General features: G+C 22.5%; 6 protein-coding genes across 6 annotated transcripts; 3 read left to right on the top strand and 3 right to left on the bottom strand.

Annotated features, from left to right (window-relative positions):
• Positions 1 to 456: 456 nt before the first annotated feature.
• On the top strand, positions 457 to 4,365 carry PCHAS_1112100 (conserved Plasmodium protein, unknown function; the record flags this gene model as incomplete). Its single annotated transcript, XM_739018.2, has 1 exon — positions 457 to 4,365. The coding sequence occupies one exon, from the start codon at positions 457 to 459 to the stop codon at positions 4,363 to 4,365; it is 3,909 nt and encodes a 1,302-aa protein (XP_744111.2).
• Positions 4,366 to 4,928: 563 nt separating this feature from the next.
• PCHAS_1112000 (orotate phosphoribosyltransferase, putative) lies at positions 4,929 to 5,684 on the top strand (the record flags this gene model as incomplete). Its single annotated transcript, XM_739017.1, has 1 exon — positions 4,929 to 5,684. The coding sequence occupies one exon, from the start codon at positions 4,929 to 4,931 to the stop codon at positions 5,682 to 5,684; it is 756 nt and encodes a 251-aa protein (XP_744110.1).
• A 755-nt stretch (positions 5,685 to 6,439) lies between these two features.
• PCHAS_1111900 (ras-related protein Rab-1B, putative) lies at positions 6,440 to 8,099 on the bottom strand (the record flags this gene model as incomplete). Its single annotated transcript, XM_016798558.1, has 6 exons — positions 6,440 to 6,719; positions 6,909 to 6,984; positions 7,121 to 7,184; positions 7,300 to 7,395; positions 7,801 to 7,873; positions 8,086 to 8,099. 6 exons carry the CDS (start codon positions 8,097 to 8,099, stop codon positions 6,440 to 6,442), a joined length of 603 nt encoding a protein of 200 aa, XP_016653949.1.
• A 2,242-nt stretch (positions 8,100 to 10,341) lies between these two features.
• PCHAS_1111800 (conserved Plasmodium protein, unknown function) lies at positions 10,342 to 12,969 on the top strand (the record flags this gene model as incomplete). The annotated part of the gene is made up of 4 exons (XM_016798557.1): positions 10,342 to 12,285; positions 12,407 to 12,541; positions 12,624 to 12,800; positions 12,889 to 12,969. The coding sequence occupies 4 exons, from the start codon at positions 10,342 to 10,344 to the stop codon at positions 12,967 to 12,969; spliced, it is 2,337 nt and encodes a 778-aa protein (XP_016653948.1).
• Positions 12,966 to 15,834, bottom strand: PCHAS_1111700 (conserved Plasmodium protein, unknown function; the record flags this gene model as incomplete). The annotated part of the gene is made up of 9 exons (XM_016798556.1): positions 12,966 to 13,108; positions 13,298 to 13,345; positions 13,477 to 13,534; positions 13,613 to 13,782; positions 13,868 to 13,959; positions 14,049 to 14,164; positions 14,270 to 14,360; positions 14,502 to 15,613; positions 15,724 to 15,834. The coding sequence occupies 9 exons, from the start codon at positions 15,832 to 15,834 to the stop codon at positions 12,966 to 12,968; spliced, it is 1,941 nt and encodes a 646-aa protein (XP_016653947.1).
• Positions 15,835 to 16,525: 691 nt separating this feature from the next.
• On the bottom strand, positions 16,526 to 17,197 carry PCHAS_1111600 (conserved Plasmodium protein, unknown function; the record flags this gene model as incomplete). Its single annotated transcript, XM_738439.2, has 1 exon — positions 16,526 to 17,197. The coding sequence occupies one exon, from the start codon at positions 17,195 to 17,197 to the stop codon at positions 16,526 to 16,528; it is 672 nt and encodes a 223-aa protein (XP_743532.2).
• Between the last annotated feature and the right edge of the window lie 250 nt (positions 17,198 to 17,447).

The raw sequence follows: 17,447 nt of genomic DNA, 5'->3' as shown, positions 1-17,447 counted from the left end.
AAAAAGTAAAATACTGCAAATCACGAAATAATTTAATTATATATGCATTGATAGACTGATATTTGAATGCAATCTATGTGGATATATTTTATTCGCTATCTTCGAAAAAGTTATAAAAAAATATGAACGTTCATACATTTTTGAACTTTTTTTTTTTTTTTTTTTTTTTTTTACATGTATATTTCGTACGAGTAAAATGTATTTGCAATTTGCTTAACGTTATAACAAGTAGAATACGAAAAAATGAATCTTTTTTGTATCATTTTTCAAAAAGAGAAAATATAAATAATAAAAAATGTTTATATGTAGAGTATTTGATCTCTACATTTATTATCCATAGTAATTTGTATGGAAACAGCTTTTTAGTGATGTTGTTATTTTTTATCATTTTTACCTGACCAGTTCATGTTATTATAAAAAGGAGTATAGTATAAAATATATGTTTTTTATCCTAGTATGTTTCCTTATGTCTCTAAAATAAATGGTGTGAAAAGATTAAGAGTGAGATCTTTGAAAAAAGATATAAATGATAACTTATATGGAATAAAAAAAAACAAAAAATTAAGTTCCAAAACGACAAAATATATAAATTATTATTTTTGCAAGAAAAAAAAAGTTGAAGAACAAATAGCGTTTAATAAAGAGAAAAAAAAAAAACTTGAATATACACCATCCCTTTTTCAAGTTATATATAATATCAAAGATGACAAGCTTTTAAATATAAAAAGGTGTAACCTTTTAGAACTAAGCTCGGATGATAAAAATAAAGAAAACAAATTAAGTATAATAAAAAATGATGAAGAAAATAATGAAATAAATACAGAATATTTTAATACTATTAGTAATGAGGAGGTACGAGACTGTTTGGAAAATGTAGCCAATTTAAATCGTGTTGAAAAAAATGATATGTATAATACGGCTTTACAAAAAACTGGGATGAGTTCAGTACAACCATGTGTAAATATAAGACGAGATAAAATGTTAAAGGATTTGAAAAATATGGATATTGTAAATAATATTATGGATATAAAAAAAAACAATGATGTGTGTAACATTTATTTAATTACAAGTTTAATTAATATATATCATGAAAATAATTATAATTATTTAATTTTAAAAATAATAAAAGATATGAAATATACCATAAATGGTATGAATATTAAAGTATTAAGTCTAATACTATTTAATTTGTATAAATATTATTTAATGTGTTATATTAAAAAAGTATATGAAAAAGATGGAAAGATAAATTTTAAATCGTATTTGAATATGTTCTACACATTAGATCATGGCTTAATCAATTTAAATGAACAACAGTCTGGCTTTTTAAATAGTAACATAATAAAAAATTTTCTTATATCTATATCTTATGACATTAAAAAAAATTTATATAACGAAACAAGTATGTCTGTTCTGAGTAGGATAATTTTTGTCTATTCGTTTTTTTTGGATAAAGATTATAAATTATTTGAATTATTAATTGGAAGAATATTCAGCAGTTTGAAAATGAAGAGAAAGAAAAATGAAAATGAAAGTAGCATTTCCATTGCCCGTACCAGAATTGAAAACATATCTTTAATAGCACTGTCCTTTGAAAAGTTGAAATTATATTCTGCAAAATTTACTCTCCTACATTCTTATATACTGTTGAGGAAAGTAAATAGATTAATAAAATATGCTGAAAAGGTATTATTAGTAAATAGGAAAAAAAAAATATTACAAAAAAAAAATTTAAAACATATAAATTTATTTCCTATGCATTCTCGTGAAAAGATGTATGTAAAGTTGCCACTAATAGATTTAAAGGATATATTTATTTATTTATATATTATAAATAAAAATAATATAAAAAATAATCGCTTTATAATATCTATTTTAAAATATGCACAAATATTTTTCAAGCCAAATTTTGAAAACGATAAAAAAAGTCATACCTATTCATATACTCAAAATGTTGCTCGAAAAAAAAAACAAGTTAACAACAAAACAAGTTATTTGCAATTTTATGACAAGTCACTAGACAGTTTTAGAGACTCTTCAAATTTGTCAAGTATGAGAAATGTTAGTAATCTATGGAAATGTGCAAATACTTATGATAGTGGAAGAATCAGCATACTTAATAGTTATAAATCTATAGTATTGAAAAAAAAAAAAAATAAAAAAATAAATAAAATGCTAGCTTTATATTCGCTATATATAGCTAACAAAAATGGAAGACAAAAACGGTTGGCAAATTTTCACAACAATAATAATGATATATCTATGGGAAAAATAAATAATAGTAATTTTATTATTGAAAAAAAAGATATAAACAAAATGGAGTTATCTAAAAATGGTGATGATGTTACGAAAGAGAATGATACAGATGGTGTACTTCCTTTTGTTATGACTAATAAAAAGATTTTGAATTATCATTCAGTAGACTTAATATGTATGAGCATTTTTTTAAATTATTTAATTAATTATGATTATATATTTATGAAAAAGTTTGAAACATTTAATTTTTTGACAAAATTGTATATCGATTTAGTAAGAAAAACAAATTTGAAGGACATCCATTTTTTTTATTTATTTAGAATATTTGAAATAAATAGAAAATTAAATATATACAATAATTTTTTAACCAAATTATTATACTCATCGATTTATTTTAAATGCAAACAAACAATTACTAACTTAGGCAAGTATAGTTGTAAAATAAATTCCCAACTTGACACCCTGTATGGACAATATACTTTTCATTACTTAGTCAAAACTTATATAGAATTATTAAAAAGTAAGATTGTAGATATAAACTTATTTAATTCTATTAATAAATGTTTGTCTACGTTTTTGGAAAAAACAAAAATGGGCGAAACTAACTACTTAACACTTCATAAGTTCTTAAAATTGTTGTGTCTGCTAAGTGGAAATAATAAGCATAGAGGGTGGGAAACAAAAAATGAAAATTTTAACTATCATGAAAGATATTCCTTTTACGTGATTAAAAATTTAGAGAATACAAACTGGGGCACACTAAGTAACGAGTATGTGATAAAATTTTTTAAATATGTAAATAGCTTGACAAAAAAAAAAAAACATTTTCAAAGTCATGATGAAAGCTGGACAAAGGCTGAGCAGGTATACAAAAAATTATGCACAACAATAAATGAAAGAATATACAATTTTAACTTTTTAGAAATGATAAAATTATATTTATATAGTAACCACAATTTTAGGAATAAAATATTTTTTTCAAATAATTTTCTTAAAAATTTGTTACAACATAGTAACAATATTAATGACAAAATTCAAGACGACAATATTTTTGTTCCCATTTTTAAAATGGCAATGCTTGAGATTTGTTTGCATTTGCAAAGGGATTATAAAAACGGAAGTAAGCTTTCAAAAAATGTAGATAGCATAAAAAAATGTAAGAGCTGGACGGGTGTCTTGAATTTGCTGACCTTGAGTAAAGAGCATATTAAAAATGATATAAATCAAATAAAAAAAAAAAATATTTATGTAATATTAATGCAATCGTTTTTTTGTTTAACCACCATTTTTAAGCATAACAGATGGGTGTGTAAAAATTGGAAAAAAATAAAGCTTATCAGAAAAAATACGAGAGAAATATCTCGACCGAATAATACAAAAATTAGTTGTAAAGTAGTGAAAAATTTATTTGAAATGATAAATACAATTTTAGAAAAAGGATGGGTTTGTAATAATGATGATAAAAATTTTCTTATATATATATTTCTCTTATATTTTAATAACATAGTAATAAAAAATAAAGAGATAAAAAGTCGATTTTTTAAAAAAAACGAAGGAAAATTATTTTTACAAACATCAGAAAAGTATATTAATGAATTACATAAAATATTAAATTCTCCTTTAGCTAACTCAAGTATAGCATATACAAATCCGTTATTATTATTTTTTTTATTTAAATATAATACTTTTTTAATAAATTATAAAAATCGAAAAAGTAAAAATCAAGCATATCCATCTGTTAGCAGTCCAATACTATATCGTAACTTAGTAAGTTGGGAAAATGATCATCAATTGTTTCGAACTTTATATTTTGCAACAGTTCATAATCCTAGCATGTTGAGCATCTACGACGATACTTTTTTATGCACACCCTGGAACTACCTATACAGTCATTCCACTGATTCAGTTCGACATCACTCTGCACCTGGTTTAGCGAAATATTCGGAAAACAATAAATCAGCATCATATTATAATGTAAAAAATTGGAGCAGTTTAGTATCCATTTTACAAAACCATTATGACACAAACTCAACAAATATTTTATATTTTTTTATTTGTCGTAAAAAAGAAATTGAGCATTCTCTTAAAATGGCATTGATGAGACCATAGCATTTTTTTCACTTTATAAATAATTGTAAACTTTAAAAAAAAATTTTTTATAAAAATGTTTTTTTATTTTCCTTTTGTTTTACACAATTATTTTGTTACCATTTTTCAAACTATTTAAAATGCTTTTTTTTGTGTATTATATATTATGCATATGTTACTCTCAAAAATAACAAAAAAAATTATATGTATTCAACTTATTTTTTATTTATAAGGGGTACAAATAATTAAATAAACTTCCTATAATTTTCAATAAATATATTTTTGCATGCATATTATAGTTATAAAAAAAAATGATATAACATGTGGAAAATATTCCCCACGTATTTATATAAAAATTTTATTATGTCGCTTTTTTTTTCTCCATTTTTTTTCGCTATTTTTTTTCTCAATTTTTTATTATTTTCTATTTGCCATTCTTTACTATTAGTAAAATTACACTTGATGTTGTAGGAAACGAAGATATATAAGAAAAACACACTTCTATTGTCAAGCAGTTTTATTATTTATTTCGCATTTTGGCTTTTTAAAATTTTTTAATTTTTGACGATTAAGCTTTAAAAAAGATGGAAGAACATAACAAAGAAGCACACCATATAAGCGAAGAAGAATTGCATAAAAAATACAATGAGTTATGTAAAAAAATAGAACTAGGTAAGGCTCATGAAAATAGTGATGAAATAAAAGAAATGAAAAAGTTATTAGTAGATACCCTTATAAAATATAAAGCAATATTGTTTGGAAATTTTGTTTTAAAGTCAAAAAAAACATCACATTATTATGTTTCCACTGGTTTTCTAAATAATGCTATATCATCAAATATTGTTTCTTTTTTAATATCCAATTTAATACTCTCAAAAAATTTATCATTTGATTATTTATTTGGGGCGTCATATAAAGGAATACCTATTGTAACATTGACTAGCCATTTTTTACTTAACACAAATAAATTTCATAATGTATTTTATTTATATGACCGAAAAGAAAAAAAAGACTATGGAGATGCATCGGTTATTATAGGAAACTTAGAAGAAAATCATATTGGTAGTGCACAAGTTGAAAAAAAAACTGATAAAAAAAAAGTCATAGTAATTGATGATGTATTTAGTTATGGAACGGCTTTAACTGATATATTTAACAAAATAAAAGCATTTGATTATTTAGAAATTGTTGCATGTATAGTTATTCTCAACAGAAATGAACATGAAATAAATGAAAAAAATGAAAAAATTTATTTTAAAGACAAATTCGAACAAAAACACAACATTCCAGTATATAGTGTTATTAGTTACAATGATGATATTTCACATTTAATTAAATAATTTGGAAAATTAAAAAAAAATAAAAATATATACTAGAAATGATAATGATTGTGATTTTTTTTTTGCTTTTTTAATCTGAGTTCTATATTTACTTTCATAAGTTTTTAAACGAAAAAAAAATAAAATGAAAAGATATAAAAGTAGACATGCATATGATATAATGCAATCTACATTCTTGATATATGTATATATAAATAAATGATCACGTACACATATATATATGTGAAAGTGTGTATTACTGTATATATACATACTGTGAGAAAAAGATTATTAACACAAATGATACGTAATATATAGACAGTAAAAAGTAAGCATTTCATTATCTAAAAATATAGAAAATAAAAAAAACGAAAGGAAAAAAATTGGGGAAGGTAAGCTATTTAATCATTAAATTAAAAAAAATATATATATATATTTCACATCACTAATAATATATATGCCTTGATATGTTTTTTTTTTTTCCATAAGCATATGTATCATATTTTGGCATCATTTAAAAACTCATATATAAGTATATACATATATATGAGTAAAATGAACAGACTAGAAATATATAAATAATAATTATATGTTAAGGTGCTAACATAGGGAATCCTAAAATACACCAAAAAAACAAGGGGAAAAAAAAACAAGAAAAAAAACAAGAAATATGGATTATCTTTTTCTAAAATTTTCCTGCTTTATTTTTTTATTTATTACTTCAATTGTTAATTATATATTAAGCATAAGAATATGTATATTTACTTATGTGGATATTAACAACATTTTTTCTTATTATCCTTAATTGGTTTTGCATTTAAGTTTATGTTGGTTCTTCCTTTTTGCTGATTTTCGAGTTGTGATTTATTTTTTATTTCATATGCCATTGTCTTAAATGCTTGCTCAACATTATGAGATATTTTTGCTGATGTTTCTAAAAATTGAATATTACAACTTTCAGCTAATTCTTTTCCTTCTTCATAACTTACATTTCTGTCGTTTTTTAAATCAATTTTGTTTCCTATTAAGATCTTTTGAACATCTTCCGATGCATATCTACAAACAAATTCAATTAAGTAAAGCATATTAAAAATTTATTTACGTATTTTATTTGTATGAACTGTGCAGGTAATAATGCAATCACTTTGTGTGCAGTATTAAGGAGTGTAAATGTATTTTCCTCCGCTCTTCTAGCTAGCTACATACATATGCATGTACACGTGTGTAATAAAAATTTAATCGTACTTTTCTATTTCGATGATCCAGTTTTTGACATTATTAAAGCTATCTCTATCGGTTACATCGTATACTATTATTATACCTGAACAGTTCAGAAAAAAAAATATGTGTATAGAATATTAGCTGAACAAATCATACAAATTCGTATGCAACACCATGTTGTGTGTGTATGCGTAAAAAAACATATGTTAACTTCATAAATATTTAAAAACACAAACCTTGTGCTCCCCTATAATATGAGGATGTTATGGTTCTAAATCTTTCCTGTCCCGCTGTATCCCACTGAATTATTAAAAACAAGAAAAAAATATACATGTTTAGCTAGCTATTTTAGTGTATATTCTGCATGAACATTAGCGCAATATATTTTTTTTATAAAAATTATATATTGTATTACTATTTGAAGTTTTATAATTTTATCATCAATTTCTATTGTTTTAATTTTGAAGTCGACTCCTATTGTGCTAATGTAGCTATCTGTGTAAGTATCATCCTAAAAAGGAAAATAAAAAAAAATAATTAACAATTATAGTATTTGCAACTAAATAATGGTATGACATGGATATGTTGTTATGAGCAATGGGATATAAAATGTGAAATATAAAGAAGAAAGCAATTTTTTATATCAACTTATATATGTCTATCAATGTTTAGCGTATGTGTATTGTATGGTTAAATGCATAAATCTTTATTTGTGTTAAAATTGTATCGTTAGTTCTGAGTTTATAAAATAATTTTTCCAATAAATTTATATAAACCCTCTATTTTCATTTATTTTTTTCTTTCGCATGCTTTCTTCTTTTATCACATAATAATAAAAAATATTCTCATATTGCAATAATGGATATGTGGATATGCATATATATTATGTTCGTTAAATTTTTAAAAGTTTGGTTACAGCAAAACGAAGGAGTAAACAAGATTTCCCAACACCACTATCCCCAATTAATAAAATTTTAAATAAGCTATCACTGTAATAAAAAAAAAATTATAGTTATTTGCAACAGTATTAGGAATGTATTAGAGCATTTGCAAGCATATAATATGTGTTTGGTATTAATATATATGGTATGTATGTATGTATTATATATTATGTGAATTTCTGGAATATATTGTATAATGCTTATATAATATGTGTATATTATGTTTGTAAATTTTTAATTCTTCATTTTCAAAAACTTACTAGCTATCATTCATTTTGGATAGGAAAAATTCTATATTATTAATAATATAAAAATATATAATAACAAAAAAAAGGAATAATTGTCACTCAACTGTAATACTTAGAATTAATACTAAATTAATTGGGAAATATATATATAAAATAAAATAATAAATATATCAATATAAGAATAAAAATTAAGGTAAAATGAAAATTGATAAAAACATAAAAGTATAAATAAAATTGCTAATTATATGATAGGTTTATTCATCTATATTAAAATAATGATAAGAAAAAAAATCATTGTATTTTCATATTATTAATGTATTATGCGTATGTAAATTTATGTTAAACTTTTATGTATGCATATGTATGTATATAATATTTATTACATAACAATTAATACATGAAAAAAAAAATTATTATATAATATTATGAACATGTTCATAAAAAAAAAATAAAAAAAAATAATATAATAAAATAAAATGAAACAAGAAATTATGGTAAAACGAAAGAAAAATACAAATATATGATATAATAATAAAACATTTTAAAGATAATACATTAAAAAAAATTAATAAAATATAAGGATATTTTTTTAAGAGTGCTAGTTCTAGATTTACACGAATAATTTTGATACTTTACATAAAAAAGAAAATATGAAAATAATAAAATAAAATAGGAGAAAAGCTTTAAATAAATATATACAATAGCAAATCACTGTAATGATAATATTACAGTACACCCATTTAATAATTGTGAAATATGGTGAAATAAAATGAGAAAGGAATGGTATTAATATATATATATAAGCACACACACAAAAAAGAGATAATATATAGTGAGCTTTATTTTTTTTTTTTTTCCATCATAAAATAGCTGTATATTTTTAAATTATATGTGTTTACTTTATAAGCTATAATTAGGCTAGCCATTTTAAACAACTTCTCTTATTTATATATTATATATGCTATATAGTTTGTATTATATATAACTTCTTAGACTATATTATATTTTTATATGCAGCAAAATTTTACATTTGTGTAACACTATATTAAATAGTTTTATATTTACACATGAAAAGAACAACAAGCCATTCAATTAATGGCTATTTAAGTTATTATTAAAAATCTGGTAACGTCATTGTGCTATAACAAAAATACATGCACAATATTAAGAATAAAAGTAGGTCAACCCAATTTTAGGATAACTACCTATCCGTATTTATATGTTTGTCTATATATGCATAAAATAACGGAACTCTTTATGAACCTTTACACTCACAAAATGAAGTGTAACTATTGATAATAATTGAAATACATTTTTTATTTAAAAAATTATAAGAGCATACCTAAAAGGTAAAGGTAATGTCTTCTGTTTTAACGGTATGCCTGTTGCTTCCCTTTTTTTAAGGACATAAAACATTATGTATTTCATACGAACATTTTTTGTAATGATATATTTATGGCTAGTCATGATCTTATTATAAACTATTCAAATATGTTTTAAAATAATAAAAAAAAATAGAGAGAAATAATGTTCCAATTTTTTAAATTAAACCGGTTTTCCTCCTTATCGTACACACATAATAATAAACATGTTTTATCACTTAAAAAATTAATATTAATGATTTGTAAAAAAAAAAAAATAAATAATTATAAAATGGTGATAGCACAAATAATAGCATTTCTACAAGCCATCAGATGAGTAAAAAACATATTTAAAGAGAAAAAAAAATATAAAAAATGCCGCATATTTTTTTACAATTTTTGAGTGTCGTTATTTTGGGATATATTTCTTAGAGTAATAATTCTCAAAATGAATAATTGCCTATAAAAAAAATTGACTGTTAATATGGATATTTTTTTTTGAAATTTAATTTTTTCTTTTTATAATTATAAAAGTATTAACCTATTTAGGGCTCTACTGATTAATAAGGTGAATATAGCTGGGCCTACTCTTCCCTTTTTTTCTCTAAACATTATAAACATTTAGAGTATCGATTGATTTCTCTTTTTAATAATTATGAGGGAAAAGGGCTAGTTTGGCAGTTGAAAAAAAAAAATTATTAACAAAGTAGTAGGGACACACAAACGATAAGAAGTGGTACAATGTATATAGCTTATTCCCTATGTACTGATGTTTTATTTCTTTTAGAAATATTCGCATTTAGTGCTATTCATTAAAATAGTTGATCACTGATTTGTAAGCATAAACAGTTTCATCATTTGACGAAAATCAGTCGTACACAATCCTTTTTTGTGGTACCTATATCTGATGGAGAAGTATAAACTTTTTTTAAATGAAATAAAAGATGAAAATATAAAGATCGGAAAAAAAATAATATTTGTAAATAATAGAACAAAATACAAACAGACAAATGGAATAAAAATTGAATACAATAAATATTTTATAGATAGTTATGAAAAGGAGAAAGAGAAAAATGTGTATAAGTATTATAAACATAAAATATTAAATAGTAAAAAAAAAAAATTATATTTAAATAATGATTTTCCATATTTTGAAATATATAAAAATACAAATGATGCATTTAAAAATAATTTAGGAGGATATAATATTTTGAAATTGTTGAATAATTATAATGAATTACAACTATTTGATTTGTCTTCAAAGAATGAGTTGAAAAATATAAATTATTTATATAAACATTTTATAGAAATAATCATTAAAAAAAGAGACTTATACAGTATTAACAATATATTAATATTAACACAAAATATAAAAAAACTTAATTATTATAATCCTTATTTTTGTAAATTAGTATGTAGAGAAATATGTTTAGATATTTATAAAATAAAAAATCTTGATCAAATAACAGGATTTATAGATTTCTTAATGCATTTTAATATATTCAATTTTTATTACTTAAATAAAATTTATAAATATATTATATATTTAATATTGGACAATAACAAATGGAATCTCAATACAAATAATATAATAAATCGAGACTGCTTAAAAGACAAGAGTATACAAATAGTTGTAGAACAACCATCAAATAATGACAAGACTGATGATGACCTTTTACCTATTGATCCAAATGATATAATTATTTTATCTAAATCATTTTTTAAATATAAATATTTTGATATAAATTTATTAATATTAAAATTATATGTGTGTAATCATAGTAAGTATCCCAATTTAAGAAAACCGAATGTGCTATATCATTTATCAAAATTATGTAACCATTATATTTTTATAAATAAAAATTATACATCACATTTGTTATCAAATATGTGTAAACATGTTATAAATGATAATAATAATTATGGCAATTTAAATGATAGAATCTTACTATTAAAAGGTTTTTATAATATTTGTAAATTTTATAAAAATACCCTCGATTTTAACATGTACAATATTATTATTAACAATTTAACTAGTTCAAATAAAAATGAATTTTTAAAAGAAAATCCAAGTGCTCAAGAAGGGGAAGGCACACCAAATTATATCTTATCAATAGGCAAAAAAAAACAAAAAAAACAAAACATCAATCAGAAAGAAATTAACGAGAATGAAACAGTCAAGTCGAAAAACGTACAAGAAACTGAGATATACAATTCTGTGCAAGATGAAAACGGTAATAGTAATCTTTCTTCTTTAATTTGTCCCATACAATTATATTCATTTTATGGCGATACTGATATAAATTTAAAAAAGCATAAAATAAATTGTGGCTATACAGTTCTTGACGGTTTAAAAAATGGAGATAGACAACATTTGGTAGACAATACAGTATATACTATATTTGACAAAATTAAATATATTACACTATTTATTGAGTTAAAAATTTTGTCTATGTTTCCTTTTAAGAAAAAAAATATAGCTGAAATAAGCTTTTTAAAAAGAAAAAATTTTGAAAGAGATAGTGATAAAAATATTTACAAATATATTTCGCAAAATATAAGCAAAAAACAAAGTGACTATATAGAGCATATACTAAAAATAAATAAAGACGAAGAAAAAGAGTTTGATGATTCGAATATGGATTTTTTATTTTATTTAAATTATAAAAATGATAAACATAATTTAGGAGAGTCCAAAAGGGAGGAGAATGGAAATGAAAAGGCAGTAAAAACATACGATGTTACATCAGAAGATATTGATAATTATATAAAAAATAAAAAAAATATTCAATTTAATTTAAATGATGATACTTATTATTCTCATATATTTTTTCACTTATCTTCTATACAGGTTTGAAAAAAAAAAAAATCACTATTGCACACAAACTTTTGGCTAGTTTTTATTAATTTTTTATTAGCTAGCTATTTTAGTCAAAATATATGTCAACACTTTTATTATTATTTTTTAACAGATTAGTAAAATAGAAGAGGAAATAATAGAAAGAAGTCTTAATGATTTACTTTCTTTTAAAAGATATTTGCAAAACTTTGATGTGAATGACATAGCTGAGTTGTTCTATTGTGTAACTGTCTTTCAAATTATTCAGGTTAGACAATATAAAATGGAAATAAAAAAAAAAATAATAATAAAATAAATAAAAAAATATGTGGCTTTTCTTTTGTGTGCAGGGCTCCCAATCAGGTACAATAATAAAAAATAAATACGGATATTCCAGAATAAAAAACAAAAATCAAAACGAGGAACTATATAGAACATTGTCCGATATTATAATTAAGAAAGTTATTAACATGAAGGAAGAAAATTTATACAAAGTAATTTTATCCTGTGCAAACACTGCTTATTCGGTAAAATAAAAATGGAAATAAAAAAAAAAATATATGTAGACATGTATAAATGTAAAAAAATTATTAATTTTTATCCTTCACTTTTTAGGACGTTTACTTGAATCATTTTTTAAAAAATTTTAATAGACACATAAAATTTAGTAAGATGAGAAAATATATAAATTGTTAAGAGCTTAACATAATTAAGTTTTTCGATTGAAGAATATAATCAGCTGAAAATTGTGTATTCGCATGAACAATTTTTGTTTTAGAATAATTTGATTTAAAAAAAATATGAATTTCTCCAGCTAGCTGTTTTAACATTTTTTCTGAACAAAAAAAAAGTGTACATAATTATGTGGAGAATAGATAGAAGATTTGCGAGGCAAAATATTAAGATAAAGATGGGTGGTTATACAAAATGTGAAAAGTTGTAAGCATGTATAAAAACTGCTTTTTTATTTTGCTTATATATAGCCAAATGAAATAAAGCAAAATCATTTTCGTAAAATAGCTACCTGTATAGCTAGCTTGTATCGTTCCGTTTAGCACTGCTGGAGACTCTCCTTTTGAAAAAAAAAAAAAAAAAAAAAAAAAAGTGTGCATATTTTTTGTTTGTGTAAAATGTGCATGTTTGTATGACAAACAATTTGTTGTTTTCTTTTTGTATAAAATTTATATTTTTTTTTTTCATTACTTGCAAAGTTAGGAAATATCCATTTTATTTCTTTTTTATTATCAAACTGGATTTTTCCCTAAAAAATTTAGACAAAAATATAATTTTATTTATGTTATCATAAATTTTTAAACTTTTAAGAATATATTTTTCTTACGAAATTGCATTTTAAAGTATGATCAATAATATCAAATGGAAAGGGGAGTCTGAAAAATAAATATTCATCTCCCTTTTGTTTCATTTGGGAATATGCCAAATGGTTATTCCTTTGTAGTGTTATATTTATTTCTAAACTTTTTTCATTTAACATTTTAGTTTTATATGAGCCTGAGAATTATTATAAAAAATGGGGGACATTACTTTACTGTTTAATTATTTTTACTTTATTCTTTCTATTTTTTTATAGCAATACCACAAAAAGGACTTGGCAAATTTTTATAATAATAAGTAATTATGTTGTTGTTTGGATGTTTACACGGATATTTTATCTTTAGACTTTTTCCCCTGCATTGTAAAGTAGTGTAAGCGTGTGTATACATACGTATGTGTATGCTTATGTATATATATTCTTTTGTTTCTTCGTTTTTTTATACCTTTTTTCAAGTATTGCAAAATTGCCAGCATATATATCGCAATCTTCGCTATTTAGCTCGACTACCATGTTTATGTTCAAGCATTTGTCCTCCTCATGTTTTAATATTATATCTCCCTAAAGGAATCAAATTTTTAAGTTAATAAATATAGACATGCTGTATTAATGCATATATTTCAAAATTATAAGTAGACAAATTAAAGTAAAATATGTTTTGTAAACCTTTATTTTTGTGTCATTATTTTGAGAGCTTGTTATAAAGCAGGTTATTTCTTCCTTTATTGTTATGAACGGAGTGGTGCGTGCATTTCTCCTAAAAAAAAAAAAAAACTTATGTTTATAGAATAATGTAGTAGACTTAGAAGCAATCAACATCATGTCTATATACATAAAGAAAACTGTTTAAATTGTTATTTTTCAAACGGCTTATCATTTTTATTTGGTGATAACTTACTCATATAGATATATAGGGGTATAAATTTGAATATTTTCTTTGTTGTTTTTAGAGTGTTCATGTGTTTCCAATTTATTTATTAATATTTTTTTATTTTTTTCAAAATATATAGAATAATTATAAAAGAAAAAAAGATATAATGAATAAAAATAATTGATCCTATTGTTATCACTTAAATCGTTTTTTTTGTTAATAGTATTAAAAAAATTTTGTAGCAACTTAAAAAAATTATATTTCGTTTCATCATCTATAAGCACTACATTTTTATAATTGACAAAAGGGGGTTTAGTATTTATATATAATACATTGTTTGATATATTACTTAATAGGTTGTGAGACTGTTCACCATTCTGCTTGTTAATGTTAACTATTTCTTCTTTATTGTTTTTGTCTTGTAAATTTGTTGAGGTATAGACATACTGTGTAATATCCCTAAGCTTAGGAACAAAACTAGTGGGACTTGGGTTGTCTATTTTTATGTTTTTTTTTGCATCGATATTGTTACTATCTTTTCTAATAAAATAATTTTTTATATCATTTAATTTATTTTCATTAATTATTAAATTTTTATTATTTGTTAAATATAAATAATCATAAAATATGGATATATTATTATCTAAAATATCTTCCGATTTATACATATCTGTTTTCATATAATTAAAAAAATTATTTAAATTTATAACTCGACCATATGGTATTGTATTTGCTATATAATAATCTAACTTGCTTTTTAATTTATGAATAATATAACTATCATTTGTACAAAAATGGTGATCATATTTTATTGTTATATTTTTAACATAATTTAACAAGTCATTTATAAAATTGTAATAAAATAATTTTATACTATTATTTTTTATTACACCTATATTCGTCTTATTATTTGTATTATCAATTAATAATAATATGACAACTATAAATTTTCTTTTCTTTCCCAATAAGAATGGATATAATATTTTATTTTTTATATGAATTTTATAACAGCTTATTGTTTTATTTAATTCAAGAAAATTATCATATGTCCATATGTTTTCATTTTCTTTATCAATAATTTGGCTTTTAATTAGGTGTTCTATGTTTTTTAATTTCAGTATGTTTATATAGTCCACATTCTGTGAAGTTATTTTAAAAAAAAGACAACAACGGATGTAGTAAGATATGTAGATGTGTAAATGTTTATATTTTTGTTTTCGTAATTTGGCATTTTCATAGGGGGTCTTACTTGCAAACTCCTAGCACAAACTTCGATGTTAAGAAAAGTTTTGGTGTATATCAAATTAGGGCCAGTCGTGGATGAATTAAACAAATACAATGCCCTAATCCCATTATTCATGTTGAAAAAATATAATGAATTTTATTAAAAAAAAACATTTGTTGTCTCTCTTTTTAAATTATACATATATATATGCACATTTTATGTTCGTGTTCAATAGTGAAAATGATTAATCATCGTAGCGGAAAACAAAAAAATAAAATTTCCAACCCGAAAAAGTTAAACAATAATAAGGAATACCACAATGTAGGCAAAAAAATTGAGGTGCTAGAGATACATGAATAAATAAGCAAACATAAGTATGTGTAAGTTTGTCAAGTTTATAAAAACATAATGAACATACATAAAAAAAACTATAGTCGTAGTATATTTAAAACGGCCAAAAACACAAAAACAATTATATACATATTATTACATAAAAAATCACAATAAAATAAATATGCAAAAATTCGTATTGCATATGCATATAAATCATAAATGCATATTTACACATGCGAATTTGTTTAAAAAAAATATAATCCAATGTTGGATGAACAAAAAAATTATTAAAAAAAATATTTCATATCAAAAGAAATGGTATCATGAAGTTAGTAAAAAATTTATGGCATATTATGGCTAGTCATATTTATTACCTTTTATTTCTTCGGTTAAATTTTGCAACTTCATCAATGGCAGTAATGAAAATAATAATAAGCATGAGATATAGTGGGTAGGAAAAAAAAAATTATTTACATCATTTTATTGTAGATTTTTAATTCATACTAAATATCGAATTAAAAAATCGGAATAAATTTTTTTTAAGGGAAGGGGATTGTTTTGAATATTTTTCTTCAATTGTTTTATTATCTTTGGGGGCATGTTGAGAATTATTATTGAGCATGTGTATGTAGGTAGTTTTGTTTGTTTTGGTAATTTTAGTATGTTCCCCATCATTTTGATAATCTGATAAATTATTAAATTCAAGGTTATAAACTGTCGTTTTTTTTTTTTTCTTTTTCATTTGTTCATTCATTTCGTTTATATAAAAACATATATTACATATAAATATATTTTCATTTTTATTGCAATAATTGGTTGTTCCATTATTTATTTGGATTGTCTTGTTCATATTATTATGTGTCCCTCTTAAATTATATGGTATAGATACATTAGTTAATAAAACATATCCATTGGGTTTATGATTTTTACACACACCATATTGAATTTTATTATCTATATAACAGTATATTTTATTATAACATTTTGTTTGCTCTTTAACTTTTGATAATGATGCGCAAGGACTTTTCCATTTAACTTGCGAATAATCTCTTTCTTTTGAGAATATTATCTTAGCTTTATCAGGATATGGTTGACCAATATAAGCGCCCCTATTCCCCAATTTAAGAGTATTTATACACTCATCCTTATGTCTTAATTTGTTCATTTTACAAAAAACGGTTATGCATGTGCTCTAGCCCCTTAATATAATATTAAAAAAATACGGAAAAAAAAAATTATTATTCAACGTTTAAAATATAAGGCAAAAATTGATATATATAAAAGTGGTGGTAATTAAAATGGTACGTCAATGCTTCCATTCATTGGATTAAAATATTTATTTTAAATTTTCATGGTCTATTTTTTTATTTTTTTCGTACAATACTATAAGAAGTTAATTTTAATCAATGTCCAAA

Source organism: Plasmodium chabaudi, assembly GCF_900002335.3.
Source record: "Plasmodium chabaudi chabaudi strain AS genome assembly, chromosome: 11".
NCBI classification, from domain to species: Eukaryota; Apicomplexa; class Aconoidasida; order Haemosporida; family Plasmodiidae; genus Plasmodium; species Plasmodium chabaudi.
Note: the sequence above shows the minus strand (reverse complement) of the source record. Positions and strands in the feature narration are given on the sequence as shown.